At 30.2% G+C, this 25,885-nt stretch overlaps 2 protein-coding genes across 6 annotated transcripts; one reads left to right on the top strand and one right to left on the bottom strand.

Annotated features, from left to right (window-relative positions):
• Positions 1 to 733: 733 nt before the first annotated feature.
• LOC100165753 (septin-1) lies at positions 734 to 5,970 on the top strand. Of its 2 annotated transcripts, none has more exons than XM_001949066.4 (9): positions 734 to 968; positions 1,112 to 1,304; positions 1,363 to 1,486; positions 1,559 to 1,693; positions 1,805 to 1,922; positions 4,305 to 4,391; positions 4,480 to 4,640; positions 4,719 to 4,820; positions 4,894 to 5,970. In XM_001949066.4, the coding sequence occupies exons 1-9, from the start codon at positions 945 to 947 to the stop codon at positions 5,024 to 5,026; spliced, it is 1,077 nt and encodes a 358-aa protein (XP_001949101.2). In that variant the 5' UTR covers positions 734 to 944; the 3' UTR covers positions 5,027 to 5,970. The 2 variants fall into 2 exon arrangements, with proteins under 2 accessions (XP_001949101.2, XP_008181294.1); XM_008183072.2 differs by having other exon boundaries at positions 782 to 977.
• A 36-nt stretch (positions 5,971 to 6,006) lies between these two features.
• On the bottom strand, positions 6,007 to 25,124 carry LOC100168505 (putative malate dehydrogenase 1B). Of its 4 annotated transcripts, none has more exons than XM_008183071.3 (8): positions 24,535 to 25,124; positions 21,063 to 21,266; positions 19,000 to 19,192; positions 18,374 to 18,509; positions 17,496 to 17,730; positions 12,613 to 12,874; positions 8,129 to 8,254; positions 6,007 to 6,244 (listed from the first exon to the last, which is right to left on the bottom strand). In XM_008183071.3, the coding sequence occupies exons 2-8, from the start codon at positions 21,258 to 21,260 to the stop codon at positions 6,036 to 6,038; spliced, it is 1,359 nt and encodes a 452-aa protein (XP_008181293.1). In that variant the 5' UTR covers positions 21,261 to 21,266; positions 24,535 to 25,124; the 3' UTR covers positions 6,007 to 6,035. The 4 variants fall into 4 exon arrangements, with proteins under 4 accessions (XP_008181293.1, XP_001945779.2, XP_008181292.1 ...); XM_001945744.5 differs by lacking the exon at positions 24,535 to 25,124 and adding an exon at positions 22,239 to 23,054; XM_008183070.3 differs by lacking the exons at positions 8,129 to 8,254; positions 24,535 to 25,124 and adding an exon at positions 22,239 to 23,053.
• Between the last annotated feature and the right edge of the window lie 761 nt (positions 25,125 to 25,885).

Below are 25,885 nucleotides of genomic sequence, written 5' to 3'. Positions count from 1 at the left end.
ATAAATGTTATCACTTTATTAGGAGAAAGAAATGAGTTCGGTTTAAAAATAAAATTAATTATGATTTATGACAATATAGGCATATAATAGGCATATAGATATAGCTGAGATGATTGTACATTTGAACATAATACTGTAATAGCCAATAGGTATATTGTCAATAGGTCCTATGGTTGTAAAATATGTACATAATAACTGAATCATATGAATTGAATATGGTTAAAAAAAAATAACGTTATTTGTAAGTTGTAACGCACTATTTTATTAATGAAAAAGTAATGTAACATGATAAAAATAATGGTAGGTAACGCAAATGTGATTTAATCATTTAAATAAAAATATTTGAAGTAACGAGTAACGTAATTTCATTACTTTTTAAAAGCATTTTACCCAACACTGCCGAGTATGTTGTTGTGGCCTGGTAATGGTTTTAAAATGGTCTGCAGGCTGCAAACATTTTGACACAAACAATGTTATTAAAATACCGAATGAAAAGACGCGCTATGGCTGTCTCCAGTCCCTGTGAACCGTAATCTGTGCCTATTCCACGATTTTAGTTCGACATTTTATTGTAATAAACATTTATATTATTTATTACCATTTATTTGGTGTAACATATTAAAAATTTAAATCATACGCATAGGCTTATATAGTATATTATACTTTTTAGGCCGAATAATAATAAAATAATTTAACATAATGTTTTAATTTTTAAACAATAATGATATGGTGTTATCAATAATTATTTATCAACATTTATATTATTATCGTTGTTGTTATTATTTATATTCTCGAAAGTGTTGGACGCCGACGTCTCTCTCTCTCATTAGAACAATCAAATAAAGAAGTGTAGAGTTGATTGTGAATTGTTCGGTGTTTAGTAGCTGCTAGTTTGTGACCATTTTCGTGATTTACACTAAAGTCAGGTGTCTACGATAGCAATAATGTCCAGCGATTCGATTAAAACAGTAAGTTCAGTAAGTGCAGGTTCTTTTCCTGTTTTATATATCGTGACACCCCCCATAAAAATTATTTGCTTTGATTTTCAAATGCGAATTGATACGTCTAGTGTGGTTTATTTATTAAATTCGTTTTGATTTTCCAACAATAGTTTAACAATGTGGAGTCACCTGGATTCGTTGGTTTTGCCAATCTACCAAATCAAGTACACCGTAAGTCCGTGAAAAAAGGCTTTGAATTCACGCTTATGGTGGTCGGGGAGTCGGGTCTCGGAAAGTCTACGCTCGTCAATAGCCTCTTCTTAACGGATTTATATCCCGAACGCACTATTCCAGATGCCATTGGTGTGTATCAAATATTTAACTAATATTTTGTGTATGTATTTATTTTTGATTCAATTAGCAAAAACCAAGCAGACTGTAAAATTGGACGCATCAACGGTAGAAATTGAAGAGCGCGGTGTGAAATTACGACTTACTGTAGTCGATACTCCTGGATTTGGGGATGCCATAGATAACTCTGATAGGTATTTCTTAAAAAAAAACTTTTCACTAATACCTAAGTTTTATTACCTGTTTTTAAAAATTATAATTTATAGTTTTCGAGCTATTATTCAATATATTGATGAGCAGTATGAACGGTTTTTAAAAGATGAAAGTGGATTAAACAGACGACATATTATTGATAATCGTGTTCATTGTTGTTTTTATTTTGTTTCTCCATTTGGACATGGGTAAGTTAAATAAAATTGATAAATTAACCTTAACAAAGAATGTTAAGATCAAAAAGCTTGCTTATTCTTAAAATAATAGCATATTGGATATACACATATTTATTTTATTAGATTAAAGCCACTGGATATTGAACTAATGAAAAAACTACATAATAAAGTGAATATTGTTCCTGTCATAGCCAAATCAGATGTTCTTACTAAAAAAGAAATACAGAAATTAAAAAAAAGAGTAATTAAAAAAAATATTAATTTTTTAATAGTTAAATCTTATGTAAATATAATACAATGAAATCTCTATATGATGGGAATTCACTGTGGGTAGTACAAATGTATATTATTTAGAAGTTCTTTCTACTGGTATTTCAATGATGGGCGTGGTCTATTATCAAACGAGGTAACTGTTGTTAGCGACATATATGGATAGCGGTACATTATGGAAAAGTTTTAAGTATTATTTAATATTTTAAATTATAATGCCTTTATATCAAGAATATTATATGCATTATACATATTATTAAACCTAATGTATTCACTTGTATATTTAATTAAAAATAATACACCATATTAATTTATAATATTACAAAAAATATACCGAAATCGGCAAACAATTAAAATATTCTTGATACATAATTCTTAAATAGTTTTGAAATAATTTAATGATAATAGCAGAAACAATAAATATTTATTGCCCATCTTTTATATTAGTGATGATAAGAAATATTGATCTAATAATTATTATAATTTATGAGTGTGTACAAATCTGGATATAATTGAAATGTTATGATATAACATTTAAATGTCAAATTTTAACATTGTGGAATTCATTTAAATTAAATTTGTCTGTTCTGTAACAGAATGCCAACTACAAGAAACATGGTCGATTGCAAACATGTTATTTATTGTCTATAGATCTTCTTCTTCTCTTGACTTGCCTTGTCGTTGCAAATCTATTTCTCCATTCTTCCCTGTTAAAAGCCAGTCTTTTCATGTCTATGTATCGATTACAGTCAGCTTGTCTTATAATTTCTTCTATATATGCTTTCCTTGGTCTACCTCTGCCTTGCGTCCATTTATTCGTCCTTCAAATATATTTGTCATATTACCAAAAATGATGCTTCTATTAATTTATTTTCTATGTCACACCTATGTATTCAGAATCTACATAAATCCTTATAAATTTCATGGAATTTTAAACCTTCAAAGTAATATTAAATGGATTATATCCTAAATGGTTGGCACTTGGCTCTGTGTTCATGTAGCTGGTGTAAGTCAGTCTTGTAAACATATCCTAAACCATTAAAGGACTACTCTTATATTCATTAAAATACAACATAATAAGTCGTATCTCAAAAATGTAATATGTTCAGGAGAGACAAAATCATGAACACTAATAACATGTAATCAAGTTACGGCAAAATTACAATTAAGTCTTTAATCTCCTTGAAGATTGTTATTATAATTATTAATATTAATATCAAATCATGTGTTATTTTTTTATGTATAAATCGCAAAATTGATTTTTCTTGAGATACGACTTGTTACTTTCCCAACGACGAATTATAATAATTTACTGATTTGCATTTTGAAATTTAAAATATTTTATAGTTTTTAAATAGGTATCAACAGGGCATAATGACAATTCCTTTAACTTAAAGAAAAATTTATAGGTACGAAATTACTATATTAATAATGATGTATGTTGTTTGATAATAATTGACAGTACTTTTTAATTTTCAATTATGTAAAAATGTGCAATGTCCAGACGTCCATGGTTACCTCGTTTAAATAGTTACTAAAATATTCGCTAGAGCGAGTATCAAAGTTAAGCAAATGCCAGATGAAAAGTCAAATGTAAAAATATTTTACTGATAGTATAATTATTGTATGTTTAAAACATATTTTGTGATTTTTTTCTAGAGGGAGGTGTTTGTAAATAGAGGTTTCACTATAATAAATTATAAAGAAGGATCATATGTTCATGCATTTGCACATCAATCTTGCCAACTAAATGCTAAGTAACAGATATTGTCTTCTAGATGACAAGGTTCATTATATGTGATTTTATTTTACAATATATAATTGCACATTTAAAGGTTTTTGGCATAATCATGCATCTTTTGAATTAAAAACGTTAAAAATTTAAATGATATTGTTAACATATTTTTAATGTAAGAGATACCAATGTTTTAATATTTAGCTAAAACAACATTTTTGAAAATGTTTAAATTATAATCAATGCATGGATGGTGAAATGATTAAAAAATAATATTCCACTTGCCAGCCCAATATAACAATTATAAACAAACGCATTAACAAAAAAAAATTATTTATTCATTCAAAATTAAGTTTTGTTTATAAATTACAAATTAATGGACAATTTATTTTACTAAATTGAAGTGAATTAAAATGAATTTTAAGTTTTTTACTGCATATTTGAGCATTTTTAAGATGATAATTGCATCTTGCATATGCATTGAATTGTTTTTTAGTGCATGAACTTATGAGCCCCGTTTATAAATTATAATATTTAGAGGTATTTGTATTGATGAAAAAATGTATTTTAGATTTTGTAGTATTATAAAAATTAATTAAATGTATCATGTTCTTATAGATACTCGAAGAAATTAATGCTAATGGCATAAAGATTTACCCTCTACCAGATTGTGACAGTGACGAAGATGAAGACTATAAAGAACAGGTTTTTAATTAGTATTTATTTAATTATTTAAAAAAAATTTAAAATTTAAATAACTAAAATAATTACTCAACTATTGTGCATACCACAGGTTAAGCAACTAAAAGAAGCTGTACCATTTGCTGTCTGTGGTGCAAATCAATTATTAGAAGTGCGTGGTAAAAAAGTCCGAGGGCGGTTCTATCCTTGGGGTGTTGTTGAAGTCGAAAATCCTGAACATTGTGACTTCATCAAACTGCGTACTATGCTTATGTAAATTAACTGATATAAATTAATAGTGTTCAAGTGATAACACATTATTTATATATATTAATTTATTCGTGCTTTCAGCACACACATGCAAGATCTACAAGAAGTAACACAAGAAGTACATTATGAAAACTATCGATCAGAGCGTCTAGCAAAAGGAGTACCTGTGCCTAAAAGAACTACGTATGACTATTATTATTACATAGTTATTTGTTATAAGTAGAGCATATTATTACATTATTCTAAATCTGTATAGATCACTACCTGAACATGAGAAAAATTCTGGCTCAGAAAAAGATAGAATTTTGCAGGAAAAAGAGGCTGAACTTAAACGTATGCAAGACGTCATTGCCAAGATGCAAGCTCAAATACAACAACAAACGCCTTAGTATTACCTCAATATTAACTGTTTACAAATTTTTCAAATGACTGTTTTGAAAAATATATTTCTTGATTCCATGATGCCATTATTCAAAACTATTTTATTCTTATGATCATTCCAAGTAACTCCACTTTAAATGATAATATATAAATTTAATTTCCAATTTAACATTAAGGTGTATCTTAACCTATAAACTATAATTATCGTTTAATTAATAAGTATTTTTTTTTTAATGTATAATTAAATTATATTATTTAAAAATATTGAGTACAATTAATGTACAATATTATTTAAATTTCAGCCATACATAAGTAACATACAAAATGATGCCTTTTAATTTATGCCTGTTGAAACTTGAGCATGTTCAGTACATCAAATTAATTTTGACTGATCTATGATACAAATTTATGGCTTATAATTTTAACATTATATTTAATTTGGATAAAATAATCATATTTCACCTAACCCCTAGTTAAGATCTGATACTTATAATTTTATACTTTTAATTTATTATTAAAAATAAATTCGGGATTTAATTTATAATTATTAAAAATATATATTATGTGTTTTGATAGTTTTTATTTATATTACAAGGAAGCTGTGGCGAATGCAGAATTTTTTTTTTTTTTGTGAGATGAAAACTAATTTTTAACAAATTTTAGCTGAAAATGATTTATTCAATGAACTATTTTTTTATTATAACAATTTTCGGAGAGGTTACAATCTCCCCTGGATATGCCACTTCATGGAAGTACCTTAAAATTATTTTGGATTTTAACATTATTGAAGGTTCAATATAAATAATTCAATTTTGCATGTACTTAAATATTTTTATTTTTTTTAAATATTCCTTAATTATTTGTGCGTATTTATAGTAAAATAATAAGTAATGTACATATTATAATATATAATCTTTATACAAAATATACAATATACGAAATTATACATTTATATCCTGGTGTTAGAATACATGTTAAGATGCTTACAACTAATTTAGTTATAATTTCTTTAAAAAGTTATTCACTAATTTCTGATGGCATTTCTTTTGGGTTCATATTAAACCTATGCCCAAGGTTATATTCGAATGCAATTTCTGATACTTTGGACAGCATGTCAATTATGACTGTTTCATCTGGAGGTGGGAAGTCAAAATTGGGTTTCCATTCACCGTTTTCCATGAGAACTGGTTGAGATAAAAACATACCAAACGGTAGGCCAAATGTTCCTATAAAAATTGTGAAACATTTAGATACTGAGTGGTATAAGAAGATAGGAATAAATTGGCTAATAGCTTTACGATGATGAATTACTTATGTAAAACTATGTTTGGGCAGTGCTCACGCTGTGCCCAGGGCCCGATACTCATTATATTGAGTAATATCACTATCCAGTGATATTCCCATCAAATTTGTTGAAAGTATACTCAGCTACTCAGCACGATTTAAAAAATTTCGATGATTAAGTTTAGGGTGCTAAAAAAAAAATAATCTTCCATATTATAGGCATCAATATTAAGTTCCAGACTATGACCTTGATAGTTTGTATAATAAAGGGGTGGTGTAAAGGGGATTGCAATTGGACAGTTTTTCAAAGAGGTCAAAAAAAGCAATTTCCAAATTGCAGGTCTAATAAATGTATGCGACGTGTGTATTAATAGTGTGTGTGAATGTGTGTAAAAGAAATACGCGCCTGAACAATAGTCACCGCTTCGGTTGCGCACATGAACGCGTTAAACAAAGTATACTCATTTGAATGTACTTTTTGTCAATCCTACCGGTAAACCTGATAACGCGATAAGACTTTCGAAAACTGATTACAATCCGTAGTCTACTTGAGTTCGAGTCCACATTTTAAGATATTTTAATAATAATTTTGAAATTTCATAAATTTTAAATAGGTAGTCAAGCAAAATGTATTGGAGTTTAAGAACACAATTTTAATAAAGTGGCCTGCATAGGCGCAATTTAAACTTTTGAGTTGGGGGCTGAATATATTAAAGGCAAGCAGACCATTGCAATATAGCATTTTAAAATTGTATGTTCAATTTTTTTTTTTTGGAGGGGGGCTACATCAAAGATTGGGGGGCTTATTATTTAATATGAAATTATTTATTTTGTTTAATATAAAATACAATATAAACATTTTTTTTTTTCACAAATATAATAGGTTATAAATCTATTTGTTCGATCCACTGAACTACTTCAAAAATAAAAATTTAAAAAGAAATAAGCATATATTTTATATTTTAAACATTAAAAATTAAAAAAAAATCCAAAAAAATCCAAAATTCGAAATTTACATATTGTCATAATAGCTGATAGTTAAATAATTTTGAATTACCTAAATATATATATAAAAAATAAATGTTAAAAAATATCATTCCGTATTTTCGTCAATTTTTTAATCGCTAAAAAGGCACATTTTCCTAGGTTTGCCAGGGGCGCTAACGAGTCTTTCTACGCCACTGACTGCAGATTGTTAACCCTATTTAATAATAACTCGATTTGAAAATCTATAATTATTCTAATTTTATTAATCAAAATAATATGTTATGAGGACGTAAAATTTGATTTGTTTTGTGGGTTATATATTTTGTAAGACAAATAGAGAAAACTTACTAAAAATACTGATACGATGATGTCCTCTAGAGAATAGTGCGAGCGTATAATATGATTATAGTTCAGAGCTGACCAAAAAATGGAGAGTAAAATCTGGGGTAAATTGTTTTAGGTGAGGCCTAAAATATATTAGAATTTTTATAATGCGAGGTCCAAAATGTATAAATGCGCGAAGCCCGGGACAGTCTCTGTTATTATGATTAAATGATTAATAGATGACAAATATTGCAGATAATAAAGAGGAAACAATGCGATATTTTATCAGCCCTATACATTTTCTAAACGAGTATCATAATTATTCATAATGTCAATCAATTTTTAATATAATTTAATATCATCATTGCGATGAACACGCCGGTCGACTTTTTTTCACATCGAATAATATTGCACAGTTTTTGAATTTCAAAATAAAGCGCGTATAACCAATATACATAATAATATGTAATTTATATGACGTATAATATTATAATATACAAAAAATAGGTAATTACCGTCTGAAAAAACTGCGGCGCTTAGGGTTATACGACCATCGTTTTTGAACCATTCCGATATCATTCGCACGGCCACGCGTATTTCGGGCAAACTACACAGGTGACACACCTCGTTAGTATTTGATTCTGGGGAGAAAACGAGCAAAGTGAAACTGTGGAACACGATTGAATAATTTTATTATATACCTTATGCATACCGTTTATCGTCTCGTTATTATAGCATTCTATAGTATAAAGGTAACCAGCTATTTATAATATATATACCTAATATGTCTCTATCAACCGCCTTCGCTTGATCTTAAGTTATAAATCTATCTTTTTATAGTTTTCAGTTTTGCTTCAGTTGAATATTATATATATATATATAGGTAATTCAAAGTAAAAACCCGTTTACAATGATTAATTTAAGATTTTCCACTTCTTATATATATTTATATCTAAATATAAATAATATAATAAAGTTGCGCGGTCTGGCACAGTTATATTAACTGTTGGATATAACAACACAAAAAAAACTGGAGACAGCTTCATCGAATACTTGAAACCCGACGTAAATCCTAATCGTTAAGACTGCATGTGTTTACATAAAAATTATTATGTTCATAATAAAATTAAGAAAGCAAATCATAAATGTAATCATTGTTCCTAATTGTGTTCATAAGTACTTTATTTTAAGATAAGATTTGATTTTTTTTTTAAATTTTTTTATGTTTCTTATCTCTACTAATATTATAATAGTAATATATAAATCTGTTACCATGGAATGACAACCATTTCAATTAAAAATATATTCAGTTTTCGACATATATAAATGATTATAAGAAATATTTATTGAATTTTAATTATTCTTTTGTTTTTCACGGCGCTTTTGAAAACTACTGAGAAATTTTTACTTTTGACGCCCCCCCCCCCCCCCCAAGCACAACTCGATTCACTTTTCTATCAGAAAAGATACTGTTGAAGAAAATCTAAGCATTTTTACTGACCTAAAAGGTGATGACAGACGTGTTTTCAATACAGCAGTGTATTTACTTAAAAATTATAAGAATTTTTTTGAATAATTATGTTATTTGTTAGCTTTAAAAATAATTATATGCATAATCATTAATTGTATACGAAAAAAAAGTAACTGATTTTTAACTAAGAAAAGTTACTTTTATTTTCTAATAAAATTAACTAACAAATTAAAAAAAAAAAATAAACTTGACCAGCCTTGGACTAAAATGTCTACATTCATCGCACAACTTAATTCAAAATGAAAAACTGTAAAAATGACTCTCCAACAATAGCGTAATAAAATATTAAAAAATATTTTCTTACCTTAGTTAATACAAATTGACAATTGTAATGAGAGTCGGTTGTTGCTCAATGTATACATACAAAATATTATCGTATTAACACAGAATAAAAAAAAAATTATAAAAAAGTTAAATAAAAAAAAAGTATACTCAAGTATCTGTCACGAAGCACGTAAGTCAAACGAAGATGGTCAGAGTTGATATCTCTAGGGATTGGCTTTTATAGATATTCATATCGATGAATACAATTAATAATATTCATATATGCATAGTAATAAAGCAATGAAATTATAAATAATTATATATTTATTTTATTAAATTGCTTAGATAGTAAAATATACAAAATGAAAGATAATATGAATGACAAATTATAGCTGCAGATCGTCCCGTCTACATATTGACCTATTTACGCGCACGTGTGGTGGTGAAATCCTGTCCCATTTCTGTAATAGTTTATATTTTTTCACAATTTTTTTTACCTAAAGATAGGGATTAATATACTTAAGTTGTGGTGTAAGTTTCATGCGTTTTAATTAATTTTTGAATTAACTACAGCTCGTCCCGTCTACAATTTTGACTATATTTCAGCACCTGTGGCGGTGGAATCATGTCCTGTTTCTCCAATACTTAATATTTTTTCGTAATTTTTTTACCTAAAGATAGGGTTTAATATACTTAAGTTGACGTGTAAGTATCATAAGTTTTAATTAATTTTTGAATTAACTACAGCTCGTCCCGTCTACAATTTGGACCCTATTTCAGCACCTGTGGCGGTGGAATCCCGTCCCATTTCTGCAATAGTTTATATTTTTTCACAATTTTTTTACCAAAAGATAGAGTTTAATATATTTAAGTTGTGGTGTAAGTTTCATAAGTCTTAGTTCATTTTTGAATTAACTACAGCTCGTCCCGTCTACAATTTGGACCATATTTCAGCACCTGTAGCAGTGGAATCCCGTCCCGTTTCTCCAATACTTTATATTTTTTCATAATTTTTGTTGCCAAATTATGGAGTTTAATATACTTAATATTTTGATATACGTTTTATAATTTTTAAATCATTAAGTACTTAATTGCAAATCATCCAGTTCGATATTTTGCTGTAACCTGTAATTCTGTACTGTTTTCACAGGAATACATTAATTTTGCTTATATATTCTTGGTTAATATACCTATGTATTTAATGTATAATTAAGTTATATATTTAATAATATAATAGTTTTATATTTAAATATTATATTAAATATAATATGAGTCTTAATAGAAAGCAGGGGCGGACTGGCCCAGGGTGCTATACACCAAGTAGCACCCCGGGCCCCCGTTTGTATTTATGATCCGGGACCCCGATTACCACAGTCGGTATACGGTATAATAATGGTATAATACGGTATTATACAAAATAAAAATAAAATAACATATTTCAACATCTCTACAAATAAACAACATGTTATTCTTAATTTTTTTTTTTTATGTTTACTTATAAAACTAAGGGCTCTTTCCTAATTTAGGTAGGTTTGAAAAAAAATTACGGGCCCCATATTAATTTTGCACCCCAGGCCAAAAATAGCCAGTCCGCCCCTGATAGAAAGTATTTTTTCGCTTGGCAATTTGGCATGTGTAGGCAACACTGATTTTCTTATCACCGTGTGGAATGGAATCGGTCCCGTCGCGTCACGGGTTTTAGTATTAACCACAGATATATAATACAATGTTATTATATATCTGTGGTATTACCCGAGATATAGACATACCTAGCCATAGACTTATTAGTCATACGGGCTATAGATTTACGTCGGATTATTTATAAATAGTTTCATTAGTTCTGTGAACGAACGCACGTCGCAATCGGCATACACAATTTTGTATTTTTGTATACTATGTTATTATTACTATATTATACAATAGACCCATATTATTATTTAGCGATACAACTTATTTTTAAATAAAATATAATTTTATCAGCGCAATGATGGTATAGTTACCGGGTATGGTACGTCGCACATAATAAAATATGATTTACTCAACTTTCTACTAAAACGATAAAAATAATACATAAATTATGAATTGATAAAATGTGAATTTTTATTCATTTTTCAAGTAAATCCGAGGGGCCAAGTGTCCAACTGCCCAAGATCTGAAAAGAGACCAATTTGATCGGAAGATATTAACTGTGGGTCAGCTGACCTCCAGACCCCCCCCCCCCCTAGATCCGCCCCTGATACCTACAATCGTCGGTAGATATACCTCCGTCGCGGTTTACAGTTCATTAATCACATAAATCATAATAGGAAAATTCGTAAACAACTTTTTACAAATAACTTTCATTTTAACAAAATAACTAAGTTAAGATAACTACAATTATTTATAAAAAGAAATAACTTAGTTACTAACTAAGTTATTTTCTACATTCTATTTTTTATTTAACTAGTTAAGTTAAAAGTTATCAAAAAAAGTAACTTTCAACTTAGCTTTTAACTTTTTAACTAGTTACTGCCCAGCTTTGGTAGTTTTTGAGTCTATATATACAAAGCAAACAATTAAACTTGTATTTATGTACTAGCTGATCCCGCGCACTTCGTTGCCCGTAAAAATTATGACTTTTAAAAAAATTATGATTGTTAACTCCTTTTGGGTATAATTCGCTCCAGTAAGTTTAATTCAGTCAGAGTGGCTACTTCGTCGGATCACGGCCAATGTGCGACTCAGTCACCTTGGTAGGCAATGTGTGAAAATTCGATTTGATGCAAGCTTGCACCTGATCTACCCGAATACCTGTGGCGAGTGACGACCAATGAAATAATAAATACTAATGTCTACTAATTAATTATCCTATAACTAATAGCAACCATTTATAAACAACAATGTCCATCATAAATATCAAAATCTCTGTATGAGCACCTACCTGGGTTGGACATACCGGATACAATTATGAATCTAAATCATCCCGGGAACCACTCAAACAGGTGGATTGCCTACTTGGTATGCCGTCACACATTGTTCGCAATCCTATGTAGTCGGATTGCCTATACAAGGGTGATTGAGTTACACTTACAGCGAGTTACACCCAAAAGGAGTTAAACAATCACATTTTTTTAAGACTTGTCATCTTTACGGGGAATGAAATGCGGGGGATCAGCTAGTATATTATTTTATAATATAGCCATATAGGTATAAGAATTGAGTTACCGATGTTAGTGCTCACTGCAACGTGTTCGCCGTCGCCGCCCACCAGACTCTCCGACTGCAATAGTACACTCTGCAAGTATTTGTGCTTGTTTCGATCTGCTGAATAATCTTCGACCGCAGTGGCCGCGTCCTCGCAACCAGGGTTGTCCGTGGCCGACCCACCATAATGATAGATCACGTGTTTGAAGTCGACATATTTCGCCGAGCCGTCGAAACCCCAAACCGGTGGACAGTGGAGGTCCGGGATCCGGATGCCCGTCGCCTAAATAATAAATAGGTAGGTACTAGGTAGTACAATTAATTTAGGTATTGAGGGGCGAGTGTTATCATCAAGGGCGTCATTTGGGGGGTGCAGGGTGTACATTTGCACCAACTTTTTTTTAAAACGCTTTCTTTGGCCTGCCCACAATAAATATAAGTGCTGAAATATGATATTTATTCAGTATTAAAAAAAAATGTGTTGTACTAATGTTTAATTTCCAAGATTGTTTGATGTTGTTTTGTGGTCCACAGTATTAAAATTGATAAAATTATAACACGAACATTGTGAAGAAGGGTACCCATAAAATAGATTTCTTGTTTTATTAAGCTAGCTATCTATATCTATACTATTATATAAAATGGTAAGGGTTTTCTTGGATAGCGTTAACCGAGAAAACTACTGAACCGATTTGGCTGAAATTTTTTACTGTTCTACTTGACAGTTTGCTGGAGGTCATATTACCACTTTTGTTTAGAAAAATCCACCAGAAAAGTAGGAAATATGGATGTCAAAAATACAGCAGTGGCGCCATCTGTCCAGAAAAAAATAAACTATAAAATAAAAAATTTAGTTTATTGTTGCAGATTAAAATAATAATAGTGTATTATAATGGTTGCTATTGGTTAATCGAGCATGTTTGTTGATTTATGTATAGATTAGACCTCTGAGAAGAAGTTAGATTAATTTAAAAAGGATAAAATTTGGTTTTTTCTTATTCATCGGATTTTAGTACGGTTAGCTTAGGTTAGGATTTTGTATTAGTTGGTTATATTAATCCATCGTAGGTGGAATTAAGTAAAAACGACAAACTTGGTATAACTTTGATCTCTGGAGCTAAATCATACACTTCCGTATGGGTACAAAAGCACAGGGTCCGCGATCTACCACAGGTAGATTGCCTACCTGATAATAATATACTTATACTGCTGCAAATCAGAATTTTTATTCTGGGTAACAGAAAAGTTAAGATAAGTTTTGATTAAATAAAAAATTGAACAAAGTTTGAGTCATATATAGTTGGTACATTTAACGGGTAACGAAGTGCAAGGGGTCAGTTATTTTTAATGAAAATATATTTATCATTAATAGCAATAGAAACATTTCAATACGTTTTCATTAACCATTTTTATATTTACTTGCCGATCACATTAAAGGATAAAATTTGAATGAACAATTATACATCTCATCGTCTGGGAGCAAAATAAACTTAAATGCTATAATAAATAATAAATATATAAAAAGTTCAGACTGATAAACCGTCTCCACTCAGAATCTTTTTTCTTATACAATTAAATTATATCATTGAATTCAAGTTTAATACAATCCATTATACACTGATAATTTAGATAATTATTTATAATAATTGTAAGGGGTTTTTTACGACCGCGCTATCCAAGAAAACTACTGAACCAATTTGGCTGAAATTTTTTACTGTTATACGCCTGACAGTCTGCTGAAGGTTTTAGTACAACTTTTGTTAATAAAAAATGTGTATAAAGTTTTTGAAAAATTAAAAAACTAAGCTAATCTAATCCTTTATACGTAAAAGAACAAGCCTTTTGTGACTACACCATTCATTTTTTCCAATTTTTTTTTCACAGAGTGTTCCAAATACCTCCCTGAGTGTCACAACATCGCCCGATATTTAATTTTTTTTCGGAGGGGAGGGAGAAGGGAATCTATATATATTATATACCTAAAATAGGTACCACTGAGTCACTGATCGCTGTATTTCAAAAACTACATACTCAACATACGAACTTGAAATTTGGAATAGTGGTTCTTCTATATTTTTAAGAAAGGATTTTAAAGAGGTGCTCAAACGGAGACATTGAGGATCATATTGGAAATTGTATTTTTATTTATTGATAGTTGCCATTGGTTATTTTTGGGTAGATCAGGTACAAGCTTGCATCAAATCGAATTATTGAATAAATTTATTAATACCGCTAGAAACATTTCAACAGGTTTTGTTTTCCCAAAATTGTATGTACCTATAGGCTATATGGTTATGATAAAAATATAACCCAAGGTAAATAATATAATAACATGATAAGTGTATCAAGTGGTGGGGATTATGGGCTATTAAAATTGAATTTAAACAATTTTATCACTTATACATATTATTATAATATACACTTTCGACCAAAATTTGAATCCAACTAGATTAGTACAATCACGAATCATTAAATCATATTAAGTTAAAAATAATATAGTAATGATAATATATATAATGATTCAGTATAGCTACAATCAGTTACTACTGTGAATCCAATTTCCTGGAAACAAAGGCAGTACTGCAGTAGTATGTATGTTTGTACGAAATGGGTTGTCATGCAAAAGTTAATACCATTATAAAACAGATACTCCGTCAATTCGCCATGTTGTGACCATGTGCGTGCAGATCATTAAATTATTTTAAAACAGAATTTAAAAAAATAAATTTTTTTTTACCATCCTATTCTATTAATTAATTTTTTATAATTAAAAAATGGATGAATAGATTTAATGCAATGAAAAAAATAATGCTACATTTGATATTTTGGCGGCGCTGCGATAAAAACGTGTACAATTAGACTTCCTGCACGAGTGGTACATATATACTAGGATCACGTTTGGTATGTAGGTATACTCATAGGCATGCGCACGGGGGGGGGGGCCTGCGGCATCAGCCTTTTTCTTTAATAAATGCATAGATATCTATAATATTATACTAGAGAGCGAACATTTTTACATTTTACAAAACAATTTGATTTCATCAATTCATTTAGTAATTAGAAAACAGCTACAAGATATAATAACTGATAGAAAAATTTCTCAATAGCTGATGAGACAAGTGACATTGGTCATCATGAGCAATTATCTATTGTTTTACGGTACTTTAATGAAACCAAAAATTGTCCTATTGAACAATTTTTATGTTTAAAACGAATAACATCGGTTGATGCTCAAAGTATTTTTGATAAAATGAGTGATGTCGTTCAAGAATATGGAATTAAATGGGAAAATGTGGTGTCAATTTGTCTTGATGGAGCATCAACGATGTCTGGGAGTACTGGAGGAGTGCAAGCAAAGTTTAAAGAAAAAAATAACAATTCATTTTTTGTTCATTGTTACGGACATTGTCTAAATCTTGTTCTAGTAGATTCTATTGGGAGACATAATATAGTCACTTTTGATTTCTTCGGTAACATACAACTAATTTATAATTTCATTTAAGGCAGCTGTACTCGGCATGCAGTATTGGAAAAAATTGCCAACTTAACAAATACAAAGTTAAAAACTTTAAAATCAATTTCTACCACAAGATGGGCTTGCCGCCCAGAAGCCATTAGTGCAATAAAAGAAAATTATTCCTCAATATTATAGCTGCAATTGAAGAAATTGTTGATAATACAAAACAATCAGATGTTTGAGCAAAAGGCAAGGGAATTCTTCATCAGATGAAAACGTTTGAATTTATCTTTGCCATGTTGATGTTAGATCCTATTCTTTCTTCAATATTAAAAACAAATGCTCTTTTACAGTCATCCGACATAAACTTATTAACGGCTGTAGAAATCATTGAGTGATTAAAAAAATTCCTTGTTTCTATGAGAAACACTGAAAAAGATTTCACAGATATTTATCATAAAACTGTTCAAATGTGTAAAAATTATGATATAGAAATTCCACAACAGAAAAAAAGAAGTGTCCACCAAAATTGACTGTTCGATTAGTATACAGTACTATATGTCTTCAAAAGAAGAAGAAATGAAGGTTTCTGTATACTATTCGACATTGGATCATATGATTAGTGGAATTAATATTAGATTTAACCAAGAAACAATAAATATGATTAGAAGCATAGGAAATTTATTAATTTTAAATATAAATAGCAATGACATTATGGTTTTGTCCGCAGCATTTGATTTAAACTCTGAGATGTTGAAAACAGAAATTAATCTTCTTAAACATACAGAAAATATACCGAAAGGCGAGAAGAACAAATGCGGCGATTGGATAAATTGGCTTACACAATCCAACTACGGAAGGGAAACTATATTTTGTAATGTTTTTAAAACATTGAAAACATTTATGGTTATACCAGTAACGAGCTGTTCTTGCGAACGGTCATTTTCCAAGCTCAGTGTTGTTAAAATCAAGTTACGCAGTACCATGACACAAGGTCGATTGGATAGTCTGCTTACTATATTCATTGAGCAAGAACTTGCTTATAATATAAAAATTGATGATGTAATTGATACATTCAAAAACCTTACTCCCGTGGACAGAAGGATGGAGTTGTAAATAGCTATGTGAATAATGTTTTCTTATATATATATTGTGTAAGTTATGCTATTTTTTTTTAGGTGTGACTATGCTGTTTCAGTTTCAAATTACTATTATTATTTATTTTTATTATAATTATGTATTATTATTATTTTTATGTATTTTAATACCTTTATATTTTATTTGTATTAATTTTTATATTTGTATACCTATTGAATTAAATAAATACTTTATAAAATAAACAATTAAATATTTAATTATACTAGTATTCATTAGTACAAGAATCTTTAAAAAAATTTTATGGGCCCCCCTGCGGTCAAAGTCTGCGCACGCTTATGGGTATATTTACCCGAGAAATGGTTGGTAACGTCACCATACCGTGGTGACCGGTTACACCAATGATGTTGTACAAATAAACTTTGTCGGCTTTTTCAGCCAAAACGCTTAGGTTGAAACATAATAGATCCATGCCCATCAGCAGCACCTTGCAGCGCTCGGGACAGTAGCGATTGAGGATTGAAGCCAATCTCTTCATTGCGATGTAATTTCGGTCCATCCATAGATGTTCTTCTTCATTTTCTTCCCTATACATCAGAATAGAGGACAAGGACATAATTACCTATACTGTTATATTGTACTATAAAAAGTTTGTATTTAAATATAGAAATCCGTTCCCTATTTTAAAATAAATTTAACTTATTAATTTTTTATATTTATATTTATGAAAATAAGAGCTAGGTCATATTATAATATAATGTTTTTTAAAATAATATTGAGCTACCTATCAAATATTATACCTACTAATATATTACAGTGTTGGATCTAGAATTTTGTTTTTGGGGTAGGGCCATTGTCTTTTTCCAAGTTTTACGCCACCAATATTTAAAAACGGCCCAATTTATTAACTTTGATGCTGGGCTAATGGGGGCGAGGCAGGCCACTCTGATCTCCCTTAAATCCACCACTGTAATTTAATATAGTGTGTAGTTTTCACACATTTATCTTACTAATACGTAATAATTATCAATTTAATTTGTTAAATTATATGGGCAATAATTTTTTTTTTAAATGCAAAATTCGGAAAAGTTGTTTTCATAATAAAATCCATTTGAGGTGTTTCTTTATTTAACTACCATTCCTATTCCTATATAAAAGGAATAATGCGTTTTAGAGAACGTTCCTTTCAGATCGTGTGTCATTGACTCGTTCAGTGTAATAGTGACTTGCCTTCTCATGCTGCCAAGCACGATGAACAAATCGCAGTTCAGCAACCCTTCTTCCTCGCCGTTGACCACCGTTATCGAGCTGCAACCGCGAATATTAAATTCGGCGTCGCAAATTTCGTGTTTAATTCTTATCAGATCTGCATAACAAGATATGTATACCTATATGAGTAAATTGTATCACAAAACCATATGCGTACAGACAACCAATGGAAAAACACAAAACATAATGTACCCACAAATTCCACTAGGAGAAAACCATACTAGTTAATAAGTACCTATAAGTGTGTAAAATCTACGTCAAAGTAAAAAAGTAGTTTGGACTGTTTGTGAGGTGTTTTCCAATCCAAGACGTTTTAAGCAATACACGGACGTATACTAATATAATATTATTTGAAACGCGATTTAAAAATAAATATATTTTTAACTAGGTATAGGTAGTAGTTATTAATTGACAATTTATTTTGATTACCTGAGGTTGCACCAGATCGCACGGGTGTGCAAGACTTACGTCTTTGTAAAAAGTATACTTTTGAATTACGTTTACCTATATATAAGTACCTAATATATTTACTGACGATTTAATTTAAATATACATGTAGTTTGGTGCGTGTGATCGCAACGATATACCTCCGTATTTATTCGAGTCTTCATGATGTAAGCACACCGTTACACCACCGCCGCCTTTGGCTTGGAGTTCTTTCAACTGCAACAGCTCAGAAACCAGGTAACAGGTAGACGGATAAACTGCGCCGGTTATGCACACTCTTGTCGCTGGAGCTCGGAACACGGGTACTTGCTCGGTCAACATAAATTGCAGTCTCTGTGGGTTCGACAAAGCACGATCACGTAATAGATAATAATAAAAATCGGGAACGGAAGTAAGGTGCTAGTTTAAACGATACAATCAATGTAGACCAATTTACAGTATTTAAAATATGCCAAAAATAAGCAAAAAGTACTCATGTATAGTTCCAAACACCAAACATGCGATAGGAAGTTTGGAAATTAACTTGGAACAACAATCGCGAGTACATATAAAAGTATATAAGAGAATAAATATTCTCAAATATCCTCCAGAGGACATCAAAATTAAAAATTAAATAACCCTAGGTATATACAGATTGCGTTTTTAGAAAAACTATTTATAACTCCAATATTGATTTAGTAATATATACTTTAGTAAAATTATTAACGAACCGAAGTCATTATATTTTTCAACTCTGGAAACATTACTAAAATTTTAGACTCTAAGAGGAGAAATGAATAAGTTGATTTTGCAATGATATGTTTACAAAAAAAAAAATGTTTTTGTTGTCCTGTCACCAGCTGTCGCCCTCTTTTAGAACAGAATAAATGCTTCAGCCTACAACTTCTGGAATTAAATCTAATCTATTTAGTACTTTGGAGCAGAGGCGTATCCAGGGGGTCGGGGTTGTAAGTTTGTAATCGGATAAACAGGATTTTTTACACGAAATCGATTTTGTTTTTTTCGTAATTCAAAATTAATTAATAAGCTAATGCGTGCATACTATAACTTTCTAGATATATGATAAAACTTTCTAAATATTTTGGAATTTTTATATTTTTAGTTTTGGAGTAAAAAACCATAACAATTTAAAAATAGATAATGATTCTAGTTATTTTTCGTAATTCCAAAAATATTCCCAGCGACTTGAAACATTTTACTTGCAACTACGTTTATTATTATTTACTTTATACGATGACAATTTAAAAATATTGAGATTTAAGATAAAGCTATTTATACCACGGTTCCCGAACGAATTCACATTAGTCGTCAGTATTGGCTAAAGTAATATTATGATAATTACTACCTATATTATATATTTTTAATATTTGCGATTTGTTTTTGGCAAACCTTTGGCCATATACTATACATATTATATTATTAACAGAAAAATAAATTACTAATGGCAGTATAAAATATAATATAATAAAACTAGCTGATCCCGCACACTTCGTTACCCGTGAAATATGACAACTCTTAAAAACAATGTTATATTCAACTCCTTTTGGGTGTAACTTACTGCAGTAAGTGCAACACATCCATCGTCATCGCGGAAAATGTGCTACAGTATATAAAGTAAACAATTCACCTGCTGAAAGTGCAACTCAGCCACATTGGTAGACAATCTGTGAAAATTGTGATGCATACTTGTATCTGATCAGTGATCTGCCCGAATAACCAATGGCAACCAATAATTAAATAAATACTTATTTCTTCTATAACCAATATAGCAGCCATTTATAAACAAAAATGTCCATAGTAAATCTCAAAATCTCTGTTTGAGCACCGGGTTGGGCCTACCGGGTCCAATTGTGAATCCAAACCATTCCCGCTCAAGCACACACAAATAATGTCATAAAAATCGGTGCAGCCGTTTAGGAGGAGTTTGAATACTTACACACAGACAGAAGAAATATATATATTAAGATAAACTTATAAGATATATTACAGGACATAGGTGGACAGGCCTTCACTCAGAATCGCTTTCCTTCGTACCTGCTACGCAATGAATAAATCATTGAATTCAAATTTAAAACATCCATTAGGCTGCACAGTGATATAAATATCTAACCACGATGTATCTTCTCTTCATCGTGTATCTAACCAATGACGAGGTATACTCAGAGCCTATTTTTTTATTACCCATCTAATATCATTAACTCACCTCTACGTTATCCAGCGCTATTTGTTTTTTTATTCGTTTGTCCAAACGCGTGTCGACGTTGTAATATTCTATGAGATGTTCAAAAAATTCATTTATGCCACCGATCAATTGACAGGAACCGTCCGAGTTCAGTATAGTTTTCCAGACTAACGGATTTTTATCGATCCTCCATTTTTGTTCGTTGCAGAATTTCTTCATCCAATCCTAACGGTTAAAAACGTTGAAGATATAATTAATTAATTATATTAAATAATATAAGATTTAATTTTTAAAAAGTGTTTCGTACGATATATAGACATTTTTTTGTTGAGTTAAATTTTTTTCAGATTCAAAATCAGACAACGTATGCTAACTTTAATTTTGTCAAAACTTAAGGTCTTTTGAGCTAAAGTTGACGGCAGTATAGTGAGGCCGATCAAACATAACTATACTTGGTCCAGCGAGAGAACGCGGTGATTCTACGCATCCACCCCCCGTCACCCTGATATCGAAACCCTATGTTAGTGGTTATACCCTATGACAGGGTGCCGCGTGGGGATATGCAGAAAAACCGATTTTGGTCGGTCCACGGCGCGTTATCTCATTAGACAGCTCATACCATAGACTTATAATATATAGACCGCGTATTAGTGAAATATATATAATATATAATATAATTAGTGAAATATATTTAAGCCAACATATGTGCGAGAGAGACAGACTATGACATTACATTTTCTAGGAGATTATAAGCAATTTTATAATAATTTTATATGTTTATAATCTCAAGGAGTAATGTACAAATTGTCTATAAACTCCTCGAAATTGTAATGTCAGAGTCTGTCTCTCTCTCGCTGAGTCTCACTGAACAATAACAGTTCAGTGGTCTCTCTCACACATATGTTGGCTAAGGTCCAGTTGTATCGTCTCTGATTAAAGTTAACCGGGCAAATTCGGCCGATTAAACTCCGGTTAACTTTAATCAGAGACGGTGCAACTGGCCCTTAAAGTGTAAAACGAAACGAGCGTAATGCGCGGTCTATATATTATAAGTCTATGGCTCATGCCTATACATAATGCATTATAATTTTTAGATTATAATAATATGATTTGGCAATAATATTATTGTATACCGTCGAGGCGATATATTATATTCGCCCCAAAAATAATAGAATACTTATCATAATAATTACATACTCGATATTCTTCTTCAGTTTTTACTATGACTTTATACGAGAAAGTGGGAAGTGTTTGTCTTAATTTCTCGGCGACGTGCTTGGCGTGACCGAAGTCCTGACATTTGGGCACACCGGCTATGAAGTATGTAAACATATTGAATCGATAACCACTATACTACAAAAAAAAACACTAGGGATGTGGCGTCAAAGATGTATTTGTTTTTAGCGTCAGGGTCGACGTGTTTGTTATTGATGAATGATTGTTTTCTTCTCCATAGATACGATTTTCATAGCCCGATTGATGATTATACATTTCTAGATTAAAATATACCGCGGTAACACTACCATAGAGTAATATGGTAATATGTATTAGTCTATGGTTAACACGCAAACGCACAACGCTTGTGATCGTAGGTAAATCGTAGATGATTCATTATTATTATTTATAAATAACTAATCATTTATTAATTACTATTAGGTACAATATATTATTACTATTAGATATAATATATTATGCATGCGTGTGCGTTTCTCATTCTCTCTCTCTGCCTCTCCGTTCACCTTTCACTCCCACTCCGCGCTACAGCACCGGCATGTCTTTTTTGTTAACTACCATAGATAATAGAAGATTCTATTATCTATAATGACCAATGATAGGAAATATTCGCTAGAGTCACGTCGGTCACCAGCCAGTTTTCGTTGCGCGGACTCTAACGTTCGGTGACGTGCAATGGAAGTTTTTTCCCCGGGTAAAACGAACATCCATACCCCGCTAAAAGAAGTAGTCACTTAAAAAACTTAAACATTTTCATCGATCATCTTGAACATATATTATACCTATTGTTATATATATATATATATATATACTAATTTATTTAACGATTTACCAATGGCAATCAATAATTATTATTATAATAGCAACCATTTATAAACAACAATTTCAATCTCAAAACCCCTGTTTGAAACCTCTCCGTGTTTTAATTTCCCCTTTGTTAATAAGCATACAGCACTCAATGATAACATAGCATTCTAATTTTGAAAGAATTTTTGAAATCATTCCAGCGGTTTTTGAGTTATTTTTTTTGAACTTTTTATATATATAGATTATATTACATACAAATTGTACCTAATCAATAACGAATTAAATGCTTAAAAGCATATGTGCTACTTAAAATAAAAATGCAATCGTATGAATGAAATATGTTTGTAACATATTTGATATTAAGCACAATCGATATCATTGCCAATGCAGCTCAATTATGCATTATTGTAATATTATTTATGAAGACAAATTTAAACAAATTTATATCTAATACCTATTTATTCCAAAGCATTTTATTTATTTATGACACATTCGTACTACACATAGAATTTATATTCAATGTATACAATAAACTAACAAATCAACTAGGTATTATAAATGTATAGAGAACTACATAATTGATAATGATTGTAAGGCGAGGAACAATAAAATATTAAAATTTTAAATTCATCTGTTTAATTGTTCAATGTTCATAAAATAATAAGATGTGTTGGGTTGACACTTTAATGCTTCTTAATACCGAGAAAATGTACTTACGAACAGTTTTATACCCGCGAAAAGCTTGCTCAAATCCCGGAATACTGTCATCGTAGTCAGAAATGTATTATTATTATTATCATTATTGAATTACATGAATAGCAGTAAAGCGGTATGGGTAATATGCATTAGTAATGTCCATTACTATAATATTATGATTTATGACCAATGATTATATTCTATAATCAGTAGTTATAAGTTTATAGCATAATTATAAATTATTATACCTACCCATAAAATATCATGCGATGAATTACACGACGCGGGTGTACCTAAATTGCCAATTCTTAACGCCGTGTAATGTGTAACCGTGTTTGTGTTATTGAAATATTATTATGTCAACAATAAGACGTATTATAATAAAATTATTATTCTAGTATGAATTGCAGTTGTAAGAAAGTTGTACCTATGTATAATAATTGTTTATAATAAAAGTAAAGACTTGAGTACTCGACGCGGATGACAGAATATATCAAGTGTTCATCATTGCGATGCAATGCAATGTCAAGTCAACTATTATTATATATTTCAATAACGAAACAGTTATTAATTTACCCGAGTTTGATTCATCTGAGATAATAGACTGATTGCGAAAGGACGTTACCGCGTAGGTATCATTGAATAAAACAATAATTTATTGTTTTATAGACGATCTCGTACCCAATACTCTCGAGGCCATGTTAAAATAATATACGATTATATTATAATATTATATAAATGACGTGGAAAAGCTTACCTTGCGACGATGATGCGCCCTCGTCAAGATTTCAAAAACCAGATAACGGCCGCTGGACAAAACTTAAAAGTTCAAACTGTCCGATATTATATTATTATTATTGTTTAGTCTGATCATCAGTGATGCCTGCGTGTCATTGTGGTCCGTGATCGATAACGTGCGAACAACGACTAGAAACGTTTTCCACTGTCATCGTCATAAAACAGTACGTAGACAGTTAAGCACTGGATCATTTGTGTAAGCCGGATACGATTACAAAATAATATATGAATGCATCGCTCTGACGGTTTGTTCACGGCGAACAAACGATAGATAATAATATTGTGTCTATACCTACCTGCGCTAATTATAATTATACGATAAAATTGTTCATTATTATTCCTGTGATAACAATGATATTAGTCACAAAAGCTGATCTCCTCATGCCAGATATTATTAAATAACGTTAAAATCATACCTACAATCCCGACCACGCAGAATTTTTTTAACTCGCTTATTGATATGAAAGAGGTCACGCGTCACTCTAATAATTAGTGCAAAAAAATCCATTTTTTTTTTTAGTAAATTTAAGTGATTGAAAAATATATACATATATGACATTATATTATATTTTAAATTCTCCGTTTCTGCCTATGTAAACAAAAACAAAAAAAAAATGTCCAAACGGAATTGTAAGGTCTTATTTTAATTATCTCTACTCATCCCTAACACTCGATATGAGTACAAATAAACTATTTTAACTTTAATGAAAAGTGATTTTTATATCATACTTTACCATCATCCATCATACAAATAATTGTCGACTATCTGCATCAGACTGCATGTACTTACATCTACAATATTATATACATTTTTTTTTGTGATTTCTCGTTTTAAAATATTAATATTTTCTATTTTTAAAATGGTTTATAAATCATAATTATTTAAAAATTCACATAATATTATATATTTATTGGTAAATGCAAATTAATAATAATTATTGCTATTTATAAGTATCCATATAAATAGTAAAAATTCGCGTGGTTTTTATTTTAGATTGGCGTTAGTATCCATAAAACTTTCAATAAATATATATTTGAACACAATTTACAAAGTCCACCGCTCTGAATCATTAACAAATCGTTAAAAATAAAAAAACGACTTTATTGACATTTCACAGATGATTTTTATTCAATTATTCGAACCTCTGCATCTTGGCCATTTGCTGAGTTAACATACAATTTTCAAGCAAAACCAGAGAGCTTGTAATAATAACAGAATTTATTATTTTACATTTACATGGACATTTTAGTTGTATTATAACGATTACGAAACAAAAACACTTCCTTCACAGAATGTTTCATTTGTTATA

The sequence above is a fragment of the Acyrthosiphon pisum genome, chromosome A1 (genome assembly GCF_005508785.2).
Source record: "Acyrthosiphon pisum isolate AL4f chromosome A1, pea_aphid_22Mar2018_4r6ur, whole genome shotgun sequence".
In the NCBI taxonomy this organism is placed as follows: Eukaryota; Metazoa; Arthropoda; class Insecta; order Hemiptera; family Aphididae; genus Acyrthosiphon; species Acyrthosiphon pisum.
The sequence above is the reverse complement of the archived record's forward strand: the minus strand, read 5'-3'. Positions and strand labels throughout refer to the sequence as shown.

Excerpts from the sequence above, each read along its gene's own strand:
- LOC100165753 (XM_008183072.2), top strand. The coding sequence starts at position 945 with ATGTCCAGCGATTCGATTAAAACAGTAAGTTCA. Across the intron at positions 978-1,111 it reads CGATTAAAACAGTAAGTTCA|TTTAACAATGTGGAGTCACC; the intron begins GTAAGTGCAGGT and ends TTCCAACAATAG. Across the intron at positions 1,305-1,362 it reads CACTATTCCAGATGCCATTG|CAAAAACCAAGCAGACTGTA; the intron begins GTGTGTATCAAA and ends TGATTCAATTAG.
- LOC100168505 (XM_001945744.5), bottom strand. The coding sequence starts at position 22,373 with ATGTTTACATACTTCATAGCCGGTGTGCCCAAATGTCAGGACTTCGGT. Across the intron at positions 17,731-18,373 it reads GTGCTTGGCAGCATGAGAAG|GGAAGAAAATGAAGAAGAAC; the intron begins GCAAGTCACTAT and ends TCTGATGTATAG. Across the intron at positions 8,255-12,612 it reads TGCAGTGAGCACTAACATCG|AATCAAATACTAACGAGGTG; the intron begins GTAACTCAATTC and ends TTTTCTCCCCAG.